General features: G+C 40.1%; 1 protein-coding gene across 2 annotated transcripts in view; it reads left to right on the top strand.

Moving 5' to 3' along the window:
- tmem9b (TMEM9 domain family, member B) overlaps nt 1-19746 on the top strand; it is a 91562-nt gene that overhangs the window by 15675 nt on the left and 56141 nt on the right. The window contains exon 2 of one of the 2 annotated variants that reach the window (XM_043705864.2): nt 14628-14719. The exons of the other annotated variant lie outside the window; for it this stretch is intronic. Coding sequence (XP_043561799.1) covers nt 14628-14719 — 92 coding nt within the window. The remainder of the gene's footprint in view (nt 1-14627; nt 14720-19746) is intronic. 2 annotated transcript variants of the gene reach the window in all.

The raw sequence follows: 19746 nt of genomic DNA, 5'->3' as shown, positions 1-19746 counted from the left end.
TTGTTGGACAAAGAGACCTTGGAGTGCAGGTTCATAGCTCCTTGAAAGTGAAGTCGCAGGTAGATAGGATAGTGAGGAAGGTGTTTGGTATGCTTTTGTTTATTGGTCAGAGTACTGAGTACAGGAGTTGAGAGGTCATGTTGCGGCTGTACAGGACATTGGTTTGGGCGCTTTCGGAATATTACATGCCGTTACGGTGTCCTTCCTATAGGAAGGATGTTGTAAAACTTGAAAGGGTTCAGAAAAGATTTACAAGGATCTTGCCAGGGTTGGAGGATTTGAGCTATGGGGAGAGGCTGAACTGGCTAGGATTGTTTTCCCTGGAGCGTCAGAGGCTGAGGGGTGACCTTATAGAGGTTTATAAAATCATGGGGGGCACAGATAGGGTAAATAGACAAGGTATTTTCCTTGGGGTGGGGGAGTCCAGAACTAGAGAGCATAGGTTGAGGGGGAGAGGGAAAAGATATAAAATAGACCTAAGGGGCAGTGGTTTCACACAGAGGGTGGTTCATGTGTGGAATGGGCTGCCAGAGGAAGTGGCAGAGGCTAGTAGAATTGCAACATTTAAAAGGCATCAGGATGGGTATATGAATAGGAAGAGTTTGGAGGGATATGGGCCAGGCGCTGGCAGGTGGGACTAGATTGAGTTGGGATAGCTAGTCAGCATGCTCGCGTTGGACCAAAGGGTCTGTTTCCATGCTGTACATCTCTATGACTCTATGGGCACCAACTTTATTTACTTCATGCTTTGCTGCATTATGTAACAGTTATAGAGCTGATAATTATGAAAAAAGCTGAACATTTTGGAAAACCTTGTCATCTAATTTTTTTTCCTCGTCTCATTGGCCCTTCAGAATCTGAGGACTTTAACAGTTTGGTGGGAATTTTGTACTCAAGTTGTAAGAATATAATCCAAGAGACTTGATTGCATAGTGCCCTTTTCTTGAATCAAACAGTATTGCGTATGGCGTGCTTACACTTTAAACTGAATCCCAGATTGATTATGGCACCCTGTGTTTATCTAATCTGTACAACTGAAAGGGGTATTTGACTCATCGACTTTCCTGTCTTTTGAAATTATAATTCACCTTTTGCTTCTCTCATTTCTGTCTCAAACTACTTCGTCTGTTGTGGAATTCTAGTCAACTTGAGCTGTGTTCCACCTGAGTTAGACACCTTGTCTTCCAATTTTAGATATGGTGTTTTTATTTGAAATATACCTGCTTTCTTAGCCCTAGCTTTTAATTCTAACTCCAAATTTTTCTACTAATAGGATGAATTTGGAAAATGTTTGTAAATCATTTGGATAAATCTTCCCTCTCCAGAAAAAAATCATAGCAACCAACAGCCATTTTGATTTTCAATATGTATAATACAATTCACCATGAAAATCCTAAATCAGCCTTAATGTCAGGAAGTTGCAGTATTCATTATTTTTAGTGGATTTTAAATTCTGTAAAATTCCCAAATTAGGTTATGATCCTAGACTAATCCTCGAAATTAGAGTAATAGAGATGTTCAGCATGGAAACGGTCCAACCCGTCCATGCCGACCAGATATCCCAACCCAATCTCGTCGCACCTGCTAGCACCTGGCTCATATCCTTCCAAACCCTTCCTATTCATATACCTGTCCAAATGCCTCTTAAATATTGCAATTGTACCAGCCTCCACCATTTCCTCTGGCAGCTCATTCCATACACGTACCACCCTGTGTGTGAAAAAGTTGCCCCTTAGGTCTCTTTTATATCTTTCCCCCTCACCCTAAACCTATGCCCTCTAGTTCTGGACTCCCCAACTCCAGAGAAAAGACTTTGTCTATTTATCCTATCCATGCTTCTCACAATTTTGTAAACCTCTATAAGGTAAATTGTTACAATTCAAGACATGCCCCCAAATATTTTCTAAATTGAGTTCTGAGGAAGGATCCCTGGACCCGAGACGTTACCTTTGAATTCTCTTCACAGATGCTGACCTGCTGAGTTTTCCAGCAACTTTGTTTTTGCCGCAAATTATGTTGTGATCTCAGACATGATTGCAAACTTTGATTGTGGACAGATACCCAAATTATATTGTTACAATCTAGTTGGAGACCACTAACCTTTTATTTTTAAAAGGTAGACACAAGGTGAGGTACTGCAAACTTTAAGAGAAAAAAAATTACATCATTCCATAGTTCTGAACAACCAACAATACACTTACTATTCCAGTTGGAACAATAATATAACCTACAGTACCTCTGAAACTCACTTAAGTTTACTTATTTAGCTCAGAATAAACATAGGATAGACATGGGTAATGTATTGAAATTAAACACCCAGCAACATGCATAAAATAGAAAATGTGGTCATCAATAAAGAATGCATGAATTTCTCTGTAACTTTCACAGATGTCAATGATACAGAGGTCATTATATTTTGTTAAATGTCACAAGTGATTAGAATGCCTCACTTCTGCTGCTCTGGCCTTGAAACCCCCTCAAGCCAGTCAGTCAAGAATAACCTCAACAACTCCTTTCCTGGTTCTGTGCTCCCTCAGAGTCCAAAAACTACACTTTATACCTATTCAGAGGCACAACTCCAACATTTTGCTGACTGTTTGCTTAACCAAGTTAGATACATCCCAGGGTTTTCTGAGCTCTAATCTTGCTCAGGTGAATGAAGCAAATACTACTTTGGTTTCTCAATTCCCAGTCTTGATTATTATCAGTGGCACCCTGCTTCTTCTGTGCCACTTCAATTTCCAGGTCTGTTCTTTTGCCCTGACTGTAGCACCTAACTGTCGAATAACTCATAGAATATGACCTGAGTTCTAACAGCACTGAAATATCCAACTGCCATGGGATTTAATTCTGTCTCTTACATGGAGCCCACATGGTTCAGTTGCTTCATAAGCAAATCAGCTGAAAATTAACAATTCTAATATCAGGTCCACCCTCTGTCTGCTTAACATATTACCAACCTTTTTCCACTGTTTTGTCTTTTTACACCTATTCAGTTACCCCTGAAATGACTTGAGTGACCTGTTGGAAACTTTGCAATAATCCCCTCCTCTATTGCTGGACTGAATTGAATGTTGCTACCTGACAATATTTGGAACTGCCTGTTCTAAAATGTTATCAGTCAATGATGGCTGGCTTACTCAGTCTAAAGAAAATAATATAACTAGAGGATTTTATCACATCCCTAGGTGAACATCCAATTCCACATCCTTTCTACACCACAAAAAGTCCCTGTTTCCATATCTGTAATGTCATCCATTTCAATCTGCCTCCAGCTAAGAATCTCATTCAGACCTTTGACAACTTCAAATTCAAGTTTTCCCATAGTCTCCTGTCAGCCTTTCTTTCACCCTTATTAAATTGCAGACATATAGGTTAAGATAAAGTAATTCTCACCTATCGAGTTCTGCTGACTGACCAAAACTATAATTCTGAGGCACAATGCTTTCACATCTCACCCATGTATTTTAATCACTTCATAGCTTTACTCCTTTCAGCCTTTATGATATCCTCCAAACCAACTTTAACAACAAAAAAACTTGGGCCTTCAAAAGGGATGAATGTTTGTGTACAAAATAGACAAACTTCCATGAGGAGGAAAGAAATGATCTCTAAATCTAGAACATGATAGATGACTTAAGGTGTAGAGATTAAAGAGATACAGAAGAATAGGCATGTGACCAATATTTTAAATACAGCATTGAATCAGGCTTCCATTTTAAAAAATGTAGAGCATTGAAGTTAAAAAAAGAAAATGAGAGGAGTTGAGACAGTACATGAGAATAGATAAGAAAGGGCAGGAACAGGCCCTTTGGCCCTCTAAGCCTGAGCCGATCCAAATCCACTGTTTAAACCTATAGCCCGATTCCTAAGCAACTATATCCCTATGCTCCCCACCTATTCTTGCATCTGTCCAGACACATCTTAAATGAATCTACCATGCCTGCCTCTACTACCTCTGCTGGCAACACATTCCAGGCACCTACCACCCTCTGTGTAAAGTACTTGCCGCATATATCCCCCTTAAACTTTTCACCTGTCACCTTGAACGTGTGACCTCTCGTTATTGAATTCCTCACCCTGGAAAAAGCTTATCTCTATCTACCCTGTCTATACCCTTTAAGATTTTGTAGACCTCAATCAGGTTCCCCCCTCAATCTCCTTTTTTCTAATGAAAACAATCCTAACCTATTCAATCTCTCTTCATAGCTCACACCTTCCATACCAGGCAACATCATCGTAAACCTTCTCTGCACCCTCTCCAAAGCATCCACATCCTTTTGGTAACTGTACACAGTATTCTAAATGCAGCCAAACCAAAGTCCTGTACACTTTTAACATAACCTGCCAGCTCTTATACTCAATACCCTGTCCGATGAAGGCAAGCATACCATATGACTTCTTGACCACTCTATCCTCCTGTGCAGCAACCTTCAGGGTACAATGGACCTGAATTCCCAGATCTCTCTACTCATCAACTTTTCCCAAGGCTCTTCCATTTACAATATAATTTGCTCTAGTATGAGACTTCCCAAAATGCATCACCTCACATTTGCCTGGATTGAACTCCATCTGCCACTTCTTCGCCCAACTCTTCAGTCTATCTATATTCTCCTGTATTCTTTGACAGTCCCCTTTCTGCTACTCCACCAATCTTAGTGTCATCTGCAAACTTACTGATCAGACCATGTTTTAAAAAATTCTCAAGGTCAGGTTCGTAGGAGAGTAGTCTGACACAGAACAAACGACCAAGAGGCGAGTCTGCTAGAATATGAGCATTTTATTCCCCGCAGCGTCGCCACAACCAGGTCTCATACTTACAACGGGTCTGGCTTATACTCACTCTACATGTTACCGGAACTGGGAGCCGTCAGTTCTCGTAGAGCGGTTGCCAACAACCCACGCTCGGCGGTTAAACGTAACCCCGGAGCAGACTCCCGGGTCTGGCTTATACTCACTCTACATGTTACCGGAACTGGGAGCCGTCAGTTCTCGTAGAGCGGTTGCCAATAACCCACGCTCGGCGGTTAAACGTAACCCCGGAGCAGACTCCCGAACTGGAGACTTTTCCAGCTGATATACTCTTTTCCAGATATAAACATTCATGTGAACAGCAGAGCAAGGCTAAAAAACACATTCCATTCTGGTTACATACAGATAAGAAGATTCACACGGGGAGGTGTGTAATAAGATTCACACGGGACTAAGCAACACCTCCATTCCGGTTAGATTCACACATGTATTGGGACATAATTTTTAACCGTTTCACCACATTCCACTGCTTGGCCCAATACATGTGTTACATTATGATTCACATATGTATTGGGACATAATTTTACACCACATTCCACTGCTTGGCCCAATACATGTGTTACATTATGCTTAATTCAGTTCAATTCGTTTCAGTTAATTTCAGTTCAGTCAATTCAGTGTAGTTCAATTCAGCTCAGTTCAGGTCTGTTCAGTTCAATTCAATTGTGTTCAATTCAGTTCCGTCCATTTCAATTCAATTTAGCTCAGTTCCATTTTGTTCCGTTCAATTTGATTCACTTCAGTTCCACTCAGTTCAGTTCAGTTCAATCCCATTCAATTCTGTTAACTCCGCTTCAGCTTTTTGGACATGCCCACATCCTCCGCTGTACCCCAGGCAAGGGGTTCTTCGGCAGGACTGGGATCCTCTCAAGGGTGGACAGCAGCGACCCTGGGGTTCCTCCGGTCGCCCCCCACCATTTCTCAAACAAACTGCCACGTCATGCCACGGTCCATGCCATCCCGGGACGGTCGGGACCTCCACAGTTTGTTCTTCTGGTTTCTTAGTCTTTTTCCAAAACATTGTTCTGTATCAAAATCTCTCCTCAATTGCGATTGACCCTGCTCGACTACGCCAAAATGTTTTAAAAAATTCTCAAGGTCAGGTTCGTAGGAGAGTAGTCTGACACAGAACAAACGACCAAGAGGCGAGTCTGCTAGAATATGAGCATTTTATTCCCCGCAGCGTCGCCACAACCAGGTCTCATACTTACAACGGGTCTGGCTTATACTCACTCTACATGTTACCGGAACTGGGAGCCGTCAGTTCTCGTAGAGCGGTTGCCAATAACCCACGCTCGGCGGTTAAACGTAACCCCGGAGCAGACTCCCGAACTGGAGACTTTTCCAGCTGATATACTCTTTTCCAGATATAAACATTCATGTGAACAGCAGAGCAAGGCTAAAAAACACATTCCATTCTGGTTACATACAGATAAGAAGATTCACACGGGGAGGTGTGTAATAAGATTCACACGGGACTAAGCAACACCTCCATTCCGGTTAGATTCACACATGTATTGGGACATAATTTTTAACCGTTTCACCACAGACCAACAATGCCCTCTTCCAGATCATTTGTGTATATCACAAAGAGCAATGGCCCCAGCACTGATTCCTGTGGATCAGAACTGGTCACCTTCCTCCATTTAGAGAAACTCCCTTCAACTACTCCTCTGTGTCTTCTGTTGCTCAACCAGTTCTTTATCCACCTTGCTAGAACACCCTGCACACCATGTGACTTCACCTTCTCCATTAGTTTACCATGGGGAACCTTATCAAATACCTTACTAAAGTCCATGTATATGGCATCTACAGTCCTTCCTTCATCTATCAACTTGGTCACTTCCTCAAAGAACTCTACTAAGTTCGTAAGGCACAATCTACCTTACACAAAACCATGTTGCCTCTCACTGATAAGCCCATTCTTTTCCAAATATAAATAGATGTTATCCCTCAGTACCTTCTCCATCAACTTTCCCACCACTGATGTCAGGCTCACTGGTCTGTAGTTATCTGGAATATCCCTACTATCCTTTTTCTACAGGTGGACAACATAAGCAACCTTCCAGTCCTCTGGCAACTCACCTGTGTGTAAGGATACTACAAAGATATCTGTCAGGGTCCCAGCTATTTCCTCTCTCGCCTCCCTCAGCAACCTGGTTAGATCCCATCCGGTCCTGGGGGATTTGTCCACTTTAATATGCTTTAGCCTACCCAACACATCTTGCCTTCTAATGTCAACATGATCCTGAGTAAACAAACTTCTGTCTCTAATCTCAGCATTCATCACCTCCCATTCCTCAGTGAACACTGATGCAAAGTAATCAATAAGAATCTCACCCATTTTCACATGTTCGACACATAACCTTCCTTCCTTATCCTTAATGGACCAACACTTTCTCTGGTTGCCCTCTTGCTGATTATAAGAATAAAAAGCTTTGGGATTCTCCTCAATTCTGCTCACTAAAGTTATTTCATCACACCTTTTAGCCTGCTTGATTCCTCATTTAAGATTGGTCCTACTCTCCCAAAATTCGTCCAAGGACCGTTCTGTTCTTAGCTGCCTGGACCTTATGTATGTTTCCCTTTGCCTGTCAGCTAGTCGCACAGTTTCTTCTGTCATCCATGGTTCGCGAATCTTGCCTTTCCTATCCCTTGTTTTTAAAGGGACATGCCTATCCCGCACTATCCTCAACCTATCTTTGAAACACAAACTTTGAATATCTTTGAAACCCTCCTACATATCAAATGTGGACTTTCCTTCAAATAGCTGTGTCCAATCCACATTTCCCAGCTCCTGAATAATTTTGTTTTAATTGTCTTTGGCCCAGTTTAGTACTCGTCCTTTAAGACCACTCTCATCTTTGTCTATGAGTATTCTAAAACTTACAGAATTGTGGTCACAATTCCCAAAGAAGTCCCCCACTGCAACTTCTGCGACCTGGCCTGGCTCATTCCCCAACACCAGGTCCAATATGGTCCCTTCCTTTGTCGGACTATTGATATACTGCTCTAGAAAACTTTCCTGGACACTCCATACAAATTCTGCCCCATCCAGACATCTGACACTAAGTGTATCCCAGTCAATGTTGGGAAAATTAAAATCTCCCATCACCACCACCATGGTGCCTCTATATTTTTCCATAATCTGTTTACCTATTTGTGTTCTACATCACGCTCACTGTTGGGATGCCTGTAATACAGCCCCACCAATGTAACTGCACCCTTCTTATTTCTCAATTGCACCCATAACGCCTCACTGCTCAAGCCCTCCATAGTGTCCTCCCCTAGCACAGCTGTGATATCATCCCTGACCAGCAATGCAACTCCTTCTCTTCCCCCCCCCCCCCACCTTTTACTTACCTCCCTGTCCTGCCTGAAGCATCAATATCCTGGAACATTTAGTTGCCAATCATGGCCTTCCTTCAACCAAGTCTCTGTGATCGCAATAATATCATACTCCCAGGCACCAGTCCGAACCATACATTTATCTGCCCTACCCGCTATACTCCTTGCATTAAGGTATATGCACTTCAGATTGCCAGTTCTCTTGCATTCATTTGCCTACTGTTCCTCTTGGTAATGCTAACTTTGTGATCCTTACTGTCTCCAGTTTCCACCTCACTGTCTACTAGTCTTCTTTTCTGGTTCCAGCCCCCTGCTACATTAGTTTAAAACCTCCCCAACAGAAGTAGCAAAAACTCCCCAAAGGATATTAGTTCCCGTCTGGTTCAGGTGTAGACCGTCCAATTTGTAATAGTCCCACCTTCCCCAGAACCGGTCTCAATGTCCCACAAATCTGAACCCTTCCCTCCTACACCATCCCTCAAGCCATGTGGTCATCCTGCTTATTCTTTCATTTCTACCCTGGCTAGCACGTGGCACTGGTAGTAATCCTGAGATCACTACCGTTGAGCTCCTCCTCTTTAATTTCTCTCCTAGCTCCCTGAATTCTACTTTCAGGACCTCATCTCATTTTTTTACTTCTATCATTGGTGCCTATGTGCACCACGACAATTGGCTGTTCACCCTCTCCTTTCAGAATGCTCGGTGACATCCCTGACCCAAGCACCTGGGAGACAACATACCATCCGGGAGTCTTGTTTTCGGCCACATAACTGCCTATTTACTCCCCTTACAATAGAATCCCATTTGACTATGGCCCTACGAGTCTTTTTCCTGCCCTTCTGAACAGCAGTGCCCGCCATGGTGCCATGATTTTGGCAACTGCTACCCTCTACTGGTGAGCCATCTCCCCCAACAGTATCCAAAACGGTATACCTATTTTGGAGGGAGTTGACCGCAGGGGACACCTGCACTGCCTTCCTACTCTTTCTCTGCCTTTTGGTCACCTATTCACTGTCTCCCTCAGCAATTCTAACCTGCGGTGTAACCAATTCACTAAATGTGTTATCCATGACCTCTTCAGCATTGCAGATGCTCCACTGTGAGTCCATCTGAAAAGGTGAAACCTGAAAAGGAAACTGAGTAGTCTCAAAATATAAATAATAAAAACTACAATTGATTTAGGAATAAAATGGTGATTTTTTTTAGTGTTTATAAAGAGGGCCTTTCTGAGGAATGAAATTAAATCTTTGCACTAAAGATGCTGCTGCCAGTATTACAATAAATAAGGCCATTGTGGAGAAGTAGGATAGGATAAAAATACAGAAAGGGAACTTAAAAGGTCAGCAACAATCCACATAAAATTCATACAGCTGGGGAATGTGAGGGAAGTGAGAGTGAACATTATACAATTTGTATCCATCATCATCCAATCCATCTTGATAATGGAAATGGTTCCAGTGATATGGAAAATTTAAAATGGAGTTTTAATTTCGATTTGATACTTGAGAATAGAAACTGCAAGATTACCTAATTTGAAACCAATGGGAGAAATTACATGTCTTGTTGCAACAGAAAGTATCCAGCCAAGTTGTTTGAATGTACTGAAAAGGTAACCAGACAGAGGCCTCCACAATCAAGAGAAACTAACTAAAGTTTTACTTCCTGAGAATAGCTGCAGCTGAGAAATATTCTGTATATGACTGGCTTGTGGGGGTTCCTACAGAAGTAAGTAACAGATCACTGTCTAAGGTCTTTCTGATGAAGGTAAAATGGAGGTCTATTCAGTTATCGGACCCTCCTAGCACCTCAAATGTATGTACATATAGTATTGTATGTGCAAGAGAGGTCTTTTCTTTGTTTATTTTTGGCTAGAGTCAAGTTACATGTTTTCTTTGTTTCCTTGATTTACTATTGTACAGAACCAAACTGCATTTTTGACTATGTATATCTACTTTATTCATTATAAATATCTTTGTATATTTTGAAGTACAAAAAGTAATATTTAAGATTAATGTGTCAAGAGAATTCTTGGGAATTAAGAAATAAACCTGACTACATAAAAATATGGTTTATATCCAAGTATGTAAGGTTAGTGCTTATTTCTTCTATATACAATGAAGTTTAATTTGTTTAACACGTGAAATCTAGTGGCACAGGTGTCTTGGTTTAAAAAACGTTTGGTTTGTTTTTAAAAATATTAGTGATTTCTAACAGGATCGTAGCATTTTCAAAACGAAATTGAAGAAACACTTGAAAAAGCAAAGATTACAGGCCCATGAGGAAAGGGCGAGGATTGAAACTATTGCTATCACTTGCGTCATTATGGTTTGTGAAAGGAAAATCATATTTGATTAGTTTATTAGGGTTCGCTAAGTAAGTAACAAGCAAGGTGGATGAAGGGGAACCGGTAGATGTGATGCTTTTGGTTTCCAAATGGCATCCAATGAGATACCACAACGAAAAGTTATTAAACAAAATAAGAGCTCATTATTATTATATCACCTTAGCTTGGATGAAGCTTTCATTAATTAGCAGAAAACTGTAGGGATAAAATGGGTAATTTTTGGGTTGGTAAGCAGTAACTAATGGAATGGCTCAGGGATCAGTACTGGGGCCTCAACTATTTCTGACCTATTTTAATTATTTGGACGAAAGCACCTATGGTTGCTATATTTGCTAATGAACAAAGCTAGGTTGAAAAGTAAATTGTTCAAAGGACAAAAATAATCTACAATGAGATCTATGTAAATTAAATAAATAGGCAAAATATTGTTAGATGGAATATAATGTGGGAGAATGTAAACTTGTCTATTTTGGTAACAAGAATAGAAGAGCAGTATATTTAATTGAAGGGATATTGCAGAGCTGTGTGTTAGAGGGATCTGTGTGTCCTGGTATATGAATTATAAAAAGTTAATATGCAGGTAGAAGTGATTAGGAAGGAAAATTTGAGTTCATTCCAAAGGGAATCGATTGTAAAAGCAGGAACCGTTGCTGTAGGTGTACTGATAAGACTGCATTTGGAGTACTGTGAGCAATTTTGGTTGTCTTATTTGAAAAAGGATATAACTTTATTAGAAACAGTTTAAACAAGGTTCAGTCAATTAATTCCTGAGATGAAGCAATATAAAGCACAAGAAGCAGACTGGGCCTGTACTCAGAGTTCAAAAGAATAAGTAATCCTATTGAAACTTATACAGTCTTGAGAAGACTTGAAAGGGTATATATTAGGAGAATGTTTAATCTTTTTGGGATGGTTTATAACAATGGCAAACAGTTCTAAAAATGTGTCTTCCATTTAAGACTTTTTTTTTTCCTTCCTCCTTATTCTGTGGAATTCTATTCTCCAGAGAATGGGAGTAAATATCATTTTTCTTTATTGACATCTCCCCTTAAGCTTTTCTCAAGGGCTATGTTTTATTCTAACTAAAATGAATTTTTAAGCAAGGCTGACACATAACAATATTTCTGTATTGGTGTAGAATTATGGGGTATTTGGACTCTCACAAGCATCATTAGAATAATTAACAATATCCTCAATTATCTAGTGTCCAAACTTGCAGGGAGAACATGAATTTGTTAGACACCACAGTATTTAAATTTGTAAAAGATAACAGGCATGAGATTAAAAAGAAAATCTTTTTTTCCCCAAAATAGCACTTCTATACATGAAAAGCCATCACACTAAACACATCTTCTACAGATTAGTCAGGTTAATGCAAATGCATTTCCATCATACATACAAAGGTGGAACATTTTAACTAGGCAGTTATAACTCTGTTGACTGCACCTGAGAGTTCACTGTTGGATTTTAAATTTAACAATTCACTGTGTTTAGTATAATAGGATCCATTACAGCTTTTCCACGTATAGTAACTCCTGAACTTATGTTGCCCTAAATTTAGGGCGACACGGTGGCTCAGTGGTTAGCACTGCTGCCTCACAGCACCAGAAACCCGGGTTCGATTCCTGCCTTAGACGACTGTCTGTGGGTCTCCTCTGGGTGCTCTGGTTTCCTCCCACAATCCAAAGATATGCAGGTTAGGTGAATTGGCCATGCTAAAAATTGTCCATAGTGTGAGGTACGTTAGTCAGGGATAAATGTAGGGGAATGGGTCTGGGTAGATTACTCTTCAGAGGGTTGGTGTGGACTTGTTGGGCCAAGAGCCTGTTTTTATACTGTAAAGAATCTAATCTAAAAAATAATGAGACATTCATTTGCAAGGAATTCATTGTCTCAGTAACTTGAAATGTTGAGCTGTGGAGGTCTGTGACCAGTGGTTTTCCGTAAGGATCAGAGCTGGGACCTCTGTTTGTAATATATATAAGTGATTTGTATGAAAATGTGAGTCTGATTAATAGGTTTGCAGACTAAATGAAAATTGATAGTGCGTGAATGGTGAGGAAGGATATCATAGGATGCACCAGGATATAAATCCGCTGGAGAGCAGGTGAAGAAGCAGTAGATAGGTGAGGGCTAGGCTTGGTTTAATCCAGACAAGTGATAGGTGATGTATTTGGGAGATCAAATTGCAAGACGAAAGTATACTATAAATAGGCGGATCCTAAGGAGCATTGATATACAGAGAGAATTTAGAGTCCAAGTCCATAGCTCCCTGAAAGTGACAGTACAAGTAGATAAGGTGGTAAAGAAATCATATGCATGTTTGGCTAGGCCGCACTTGGAGTATTGTGCACAGTTTTGATCACTGCACTATCAGAAAAACGTGAATGCTCTGAAGAGGGTGCAAAAGTAATTTACCAGGATGTTGCCTGGATTGGAGTGCATTAGCTATAAGCAAAGATTAGACAAACTTGGATTAGTTCTGGGGTAGGCTGAGGGGTCTACCTGATAGAAATATGTAAAATTATGAGGGGCATGGATAGGGCATGTAGTCAATTTCTTCCTCAGGGTGGAAATGTCAAATAATAGGGGTCATAGGTTTAAGGCAAAAGGGGGAATTTTTTTTTTATATACAGAGCAGTAGGTGCCTGGAAAGCTCTGTCATTGGAGGTGGTAGAAGCAGATGTTTAAGAGGCATTTAGCAGACACATGAACAGGCAGAAAATAAAGGAAGACTGATGATATGTAGGCAGGTGAGTTTAGTTTAGAATAGCATTGTGGTCAGCACAGCCATGGTGGGCCAAATGTTCTGTTCCTGATCTGTACTGTTCTCTGTTCTAGTTAGCAGAATATTCCTTTGTTGATAGATCTAATGCTCTTTTTCATTTGCAGCCTCCCTCTCCCCCCCAACCTCAAACTTTTCAACAAGGCTCTCCCTACATCTCTTACAACCTCATTGTCCCCTCAATACCTCTTGCAGCCCCTTCTACACCTCACATCTCTTACAGCGTCTTGACCCTTCCCCTCGCACGGTGGCTCAGTGGTTAGCACTGCTGCCTCACAGCACCAGGTTCGATTCCAGCCTTGTCTGTGTGGAGTTTGCACATTCTCCCCGTGTCTGCGTGGGTTTCCTGTGGGTGCTCCGGTTTCCTCCCACAGTCCAAAGATGTGCAGGTCAGGTGAATTGGCCATGCTAAATTGCCCATAGTGTTAGGTGCATTAGTCAGAGCGAAATGGGTATGGGTGGGTTACTCTCCGGAGCATCGGTGCGGACCAGTTGGGCCAAAGGGCCTATTTCTACACTGTAGGGAATTTAATCAAATCTCTGGCAGCCTCCTTCTCCGTCCATAAACCCTCCTGAAACCAATGTTTGCTCCCATTACTCATGACCTCCTCTGGGTGACAGTTCTCACCAGATTAAGCTAAAGGCCCACAACCTGGTCAATGCCCAGTTCACACTGTAAACTTTTGCTATAAATTCTGTGTCTTACAATCTTATTCTCCACAATCACCTGATGAGGGAGCAGCGCTCTGAAAGCTAGTGCTTTCAAATAAACCTGTTGGACTATAATCTGGTGTTGTGAGATTTTTAACTTTGTGCACTATTTTTTGAGCATTGCCAGAAAGCTGAGTCATTGAACAATTAAAGTAAAATAGATTTTTGATCGACAAGTTAAGGGTTAAGTGGGATAGGCAGGAAAGCGGACTTAAGGTCTCAATTGGATTAGCCATGATCTTATCAACTGGTGGAACAAGGTCAAGGGTTCACATAGTCAACCACTGCTCTTAATGTGCGTGTTCTTGAATGTCAAAGAATAGGCATAACTTGATGAGCCAAATGGCTTCCTGTGTTATACGAATCCACATTCTGATTGTTGCCAATTATTTACTGATAAATGGATTAGACTTAAAGTTTCTAAATGCTGAGGCTCAGTTCTAATGCTGTGTAGTATATTAGTTGAAAACTACTTTAGTGATGTACGTACTTTATAATGTATATTCACATATAAATATACTCCTAAGTTTTCCCTACACATTCAAAAATAGGCAATATATCCAAATACAAGTCAATACACATAAATTGTACGGTTGATGTAGTTTAATTATTCCTCTTCTGTTTCAGAATTTTGCAGATATCAGGTGTAAATGTATTTGTCCGCCATACAAAGACAATGCTGGCCACATTTATAGTAAAAATATATCACAGAAAGATTGGTAAGTAGACTTGTCTCAATATAGAATACCTGCTATTCCTCATTAGTCTTTTCATGAATTTTCCTTCAAAGGTTTGTGTGACTGCCTCTGTCAATAAAAAGAGAAGGTCTAAGAGTAACTCAAGTCGATGAATTTTGAACGTTCTTGTGTGGAGTATTTAGCCAAAGTCACTAGTTCCGTCTGCAAGATTTTCCTTTGACGTGTCCATTTAATCACTGAACCAGAAATTTGTTTTTAATAACAGTACCGAAAGTAATATGTTAAAATACAAAACAACTAGGAGATAGAATTCATGAAACCGACTCAAAGAAAGGTTATTATGATGACTTCATACTTTGCTGGAAGCTCCTCATGAATGTCAGTTTGAAAATCTGTGCCCTGTCAATGTTGTTTTGAATAGTGTAAAGGGTGTCGCTTTACAGTTGTTTAATCCAACATTAATATTCCTGTCGTTCTTGAGGGGAAATATCTAGAATGTTTTGGCCTTATGAATGAAAGGCTGCTCAATTGGATGTTGTTGAAATATTTTAGTCAGACTAACAATTATCTTGTAAATAAGTTAGTTTAGCATAGATTCTCCTTATTTAAAGAGAAGACAAGTGAATTTACCATTATAATCTGAGTCTAATGTGGAGTATGGTAATGTAGCGGTACTGAAACTGGACTAAGAATAGAAGTCTGGACTCTGTAATGTAGAAATGGGAGTTGAAACTCCATGAGTTTGAAAATTTGAATTTACTTTTTCTTCCTAAAAAGTGAAGATGATGCTGTCAGATAGTTGTAAAAACACACTGGTTCATCAAGGAAACTCAAACCTTATTTCCTTGAGGTGAAAAGATCTAGAAATTTCTATTAAAGCTGTCCAATTTATCACACCAGTCACACATCAATGTGATTGACTCCTAATTGCAACCTCGAGTTCTTAGTAAGAATTGGTACTATTGCTAAGAATTAGTATTTTGGGACTACCTTCAGACTTCACTGCAGCGGTTTACGGAGAAAATGGGGGAGATACTAAATGAGTATTTTGCATCAGTATTTACTCTGGAAAAGGATATGGAAGATATAGACTGCAAGGAAATAGATGGTGCCATCTTGCAAAATGTCCATATTACAGAGGAAGAAGTGCTGGATGTCTTGAAACAGGTAAAGGCGGATAAATCCCTGATCAGGTCCTGATCAGGTGTACCCGAGAACTCTGTGGGAAGCTAGAGAAGTGATTGCTGGGCCTCTTGCTGAGATATTTGTATCATCGATAGTCACAGGTGAGCTGCCGGAAGACTGGAGGTTGGCTAACGTGGTGCTACTGTTTAAGAATGGCGATAAAGACAAGCCAGGGAACTATGGACCCATGAGCCTGACATCAGCGGTGGGCAGGTTGTTGGAGGGAATCCTGAGGGATAGGACATACATGTATTTGGAAAGGCAAGGACTGATTAGGGATAGTCAACATGGCTTTGTGCATAGGAAATCATGCCTCACAAACTTGATTGAGTTTTTTGAGGAAGTAATAAAGAGGATTGATGAGGGCAGAGCATTAGATGTGATCTATATGGACTTCAGTAAGGTGTTCAACAAGGTTCCACATGGGAGACTGGCAAGGTTAGATCTCACGGAAAACAGGGAGAACTAGCCATTTGGATACAAAACTGGCTCAAAAGGTAGAAGACAGGGGGTCGTGGTGGAGGGTTGTTTTTCTGACTGGAGGCCTGTGACCAGTGGAGTGCCACAAGGATCAGTGCTGGGTCCTCTACTTTTACATAAATGATTTGGATGCGAACATAAGAGGTACACTTAGTAAGTTTGCAGATGACACCAAAATTGAAGGTATGGTGGACAGCGAAGAGCGTTACCTCAGTTTACAACAGGATCTTGTCCAGATGAGTCAGTGGCTTGAGAAATAGCAGATGGAGTTTAAATCAGATAAATGCGAGGTGCTGCATTTTGGGAAAGCAAATCTTAGCAGGACTTATACACTTAATGGTAGGGACTTATACACTTAAAGGGAGTGTTGCTGAACAAAGAGACCTTGGAGTGCAGGTTCATAGCTCCTTGAAATGGAGTCGCAGGTAGGTAGGATAGTGAAGAAGGCGTTTAGTATGCTTCCCTTTATTGGTCAGAGTATTGAGTACAGGAGTTGGGAGGTCATGTTGCGGCAGTACAGGACATTGATTAGGCCACTGTTGAAATATTGCGTGCAATTCTGGTCTCCTTCCGATTAAAAAGATGTTGTGATACTTGAAAGGGTTCAGGAAAAATTTACAAGGATGTTGCCAGGGTTGGAGGATTTAATAGGGAGCGCTGAACAGGTTGGGGCTGTTTTCCATTGAGCGTCAGAGGCTGAGGGGTGACCTTAGAGGTTTACAAAATTATGAGGGGCATGGATAGGGTAAATATGCAAAGTCTTTTCCCAGGGGTTAGGGAGTCCAGAATTTGAGGGCATAGGTTTAAAAAAGAGACCTACAGGGCAACTTTTTCCACACAGAGGGTTGTACATGTATGGAAATGAACTGCCAGAGGAAGTGGTGGAGGATGGTACAATTGCGACATTTAAGAGGCATTTGGATGGGTATATGAATAGGAAGGGTTTGGAGGGATATGGGTCAGGTGCTGGCAGATGGGACTAGGTTGGGTTGGGATATCTGGTCGGCGTGGACGGATTGGACCGAAAGGTCTGTTTCCATGCTGTATATCTCTATGACTATGACTCTGTGACAAGCAATAATTGTCAATTTTGGCAGCACGTCCATATTCTCAAGAAGACTTTTTTTTTTAAATCAATCCAAAGGTTTTTAGTCCAGTGCAATTAAAAACATTGGCTAGATCTTTGCTTTTAGCATCAGGCACTCCAGATGGGTAACAAAAGCCAACAGTGTCTCAACTGTGTGCCTCAGAAACAATTGCACCAATGTACCATTTCCTTTTTTCTACCACCATTAAATCATTAATTTTCTATACATACTTAACAGTTAATGAAATAAAAACACATTATTAGAAATACACAGATCTGAAGCATTTGTGAAATGAGAGTTAATGTTTCAGTCATGACTTTTTGTCAGAATTGAATAAGTAAGAGATGGGAAAAAGAAATCTATCACAACAAATTAAATAGAGATAATATAAATTTTATTTGAAGAGCAAAATTTCTTTAAGATGGGCATTCCTGGAAGAGAAATGGTGAATTAAACACTAATCTAAAAGCAAAATACGGCATTAATGTGAACCTGGCATATCCTTTTAAGATTTCTTGATAATTTTTCGACATAAAGGACTTGGAAAAGATTATTTTAAATGTTGCGTTTTAAGGCATGGTGCAGGGCTTCTCAAATTGAGACTTACAACACTGGCAATGGCTACAGTGACTAACAGCTGTGAAAGAGTTTTAAATCCTTGGACTTTTTATTAAAAATCCTGCCTTCCTAACCAATCTTTGAGGTGTGATTCCTGCTCCAAGAAACCCATTCAAAGGTTAAGATTTTTTTTAAATCTCGAAATTAAAATCTTTGAAACACCTTCCTGTCCCATAGTTCTTACTGTGGGTCATGGCAATTCTCAAGCTTTGAACGGACATCATGTTGGGAATTTGTTTTAAGAAGCACTAGTGTAATGTTTGCAGATGTTTCAGAAAATGGCCCTGAGAAGGTGAGTAACTTTGATGCTGCTGAACTCATGTTGATGCTATTGGAGTGTCAATTATCTCATTTTTGCCTGTGAATAGACAAAGATAATAAATATACAGACACAAGCAGGTTTTTGAAACAGGAAAACTGAAAGCACTGAGCCTGCTTAAAATGTTATGCAATAGGTAAATTCAGAAATGTTGGAAATTAATTTGTTGAATTCAAATCAAATGGCCCACTGGTTGGGAAGTTCAGCATGTTCATTATATTAATGCATGAAGACGAGTTGTAGTGTTTGAACTTACTGAATCTGATAATAACAGCTATTTCAAATATATTCATTCCCTATGAAATAAAGCAAATTATTTTCTATTAAACATTCTCACCTATGTCCATTTTTTGAGATTAAGGTAATAGATTTGTGGAAGTAGTTATTTATTTTGGGTTACAAGGAGGTACTATTGTTACCCAAGGCTATGTTACTGTACGAGCATTAAGGCCAAACATAAGCAGATTATGTGAGTGCCTGATATCAGTAATCCTGAATATTTGTATTTGTGGCAAGCAAAAACTTCTAATGGGATGATTAAATGGAAATAATTACTATCATTTTGTTCTTTCAAGTCTGTTCCATTTCTTTGCATTTTTAGAACACTAAATGTAGTGTCCTGGCTCCTTTTTGATCAAAATTCTGCAAGGAAATACTTTGTTGCCCACCTGTTACACTTGCCTAACAATCTTTGAAGTGAAAATATACCATAGCTTTAGTTTTCCACAACACATTTGTAAATGTGACCATTAGATGGTGCTATTGTATAGAGCTTGCCAACCAAAAAATGCTAATTTAAAGTGGTTATGAATTCTGTAAAAATATGTATCTGTCTAAATGAATATACAAATACTTTTGCACCCTTTTCCCTGCAATCCCATAACTCCCTTGCTGCCAGCTTCTTCCACTAATAAAGTGAAAGATGGGAGCTGGTGGTCCAGAGATGTAATGCATACCAGGTCTTAATTTGGGCCCCACTTCATATTTGAGGTAATGGATTATCAGTGTTAGGATTGATGAGTGTTAGTATTCTTAGTATGTGGTTTCTACATTGTGTAACAGATGACATGTTTTAAAAATCTCTATTTATCTGGCCTATGGACTGAAAGAGAAACAATGGACATTGTTTCATGTGCACCAGTAAGCTGCAAATGACTCCTTATATTCTCTTCTTTATAAAAACAATGTCACACTAGGACAATGTTAAGACAATTTGTTCCCCCACTTGGGTATCTTCAGGTTAAATTTTGCCTATAGGCAGAATTCTGGCTTTCAATTTGTGCTAAATTGTTTTGTGTTCATGAGAGCTCTGTGTATAAAAAAAGCCTTTGATTGGTCAGGTTGCAGTTTATTACAGA

Source organism: Chiloscyllium plagiosum, unplaced genomic scaffold, assembly GCF_037043375.1.
Source record: "Chiloscyllium plagiosum isolate Xiang-an unplaced genomic scaffold, Cpla_swu_hap1 HiC_scaffold_18, whole genome shotgun sequence".
Classification (NCBI taxonomy): Eukaryota; Metazoa; Chordata; class Chondrichthyes; order Orectolobiformes; family Hemiscylliidae; genus Chiloscyllium; species Chiloscyllium plagiosum.
The sequence above is the reverse complement of the archived record's forward strand: the minus strand, read 5'-3'. Positions and strand labels throughout refer to the sequence as shown.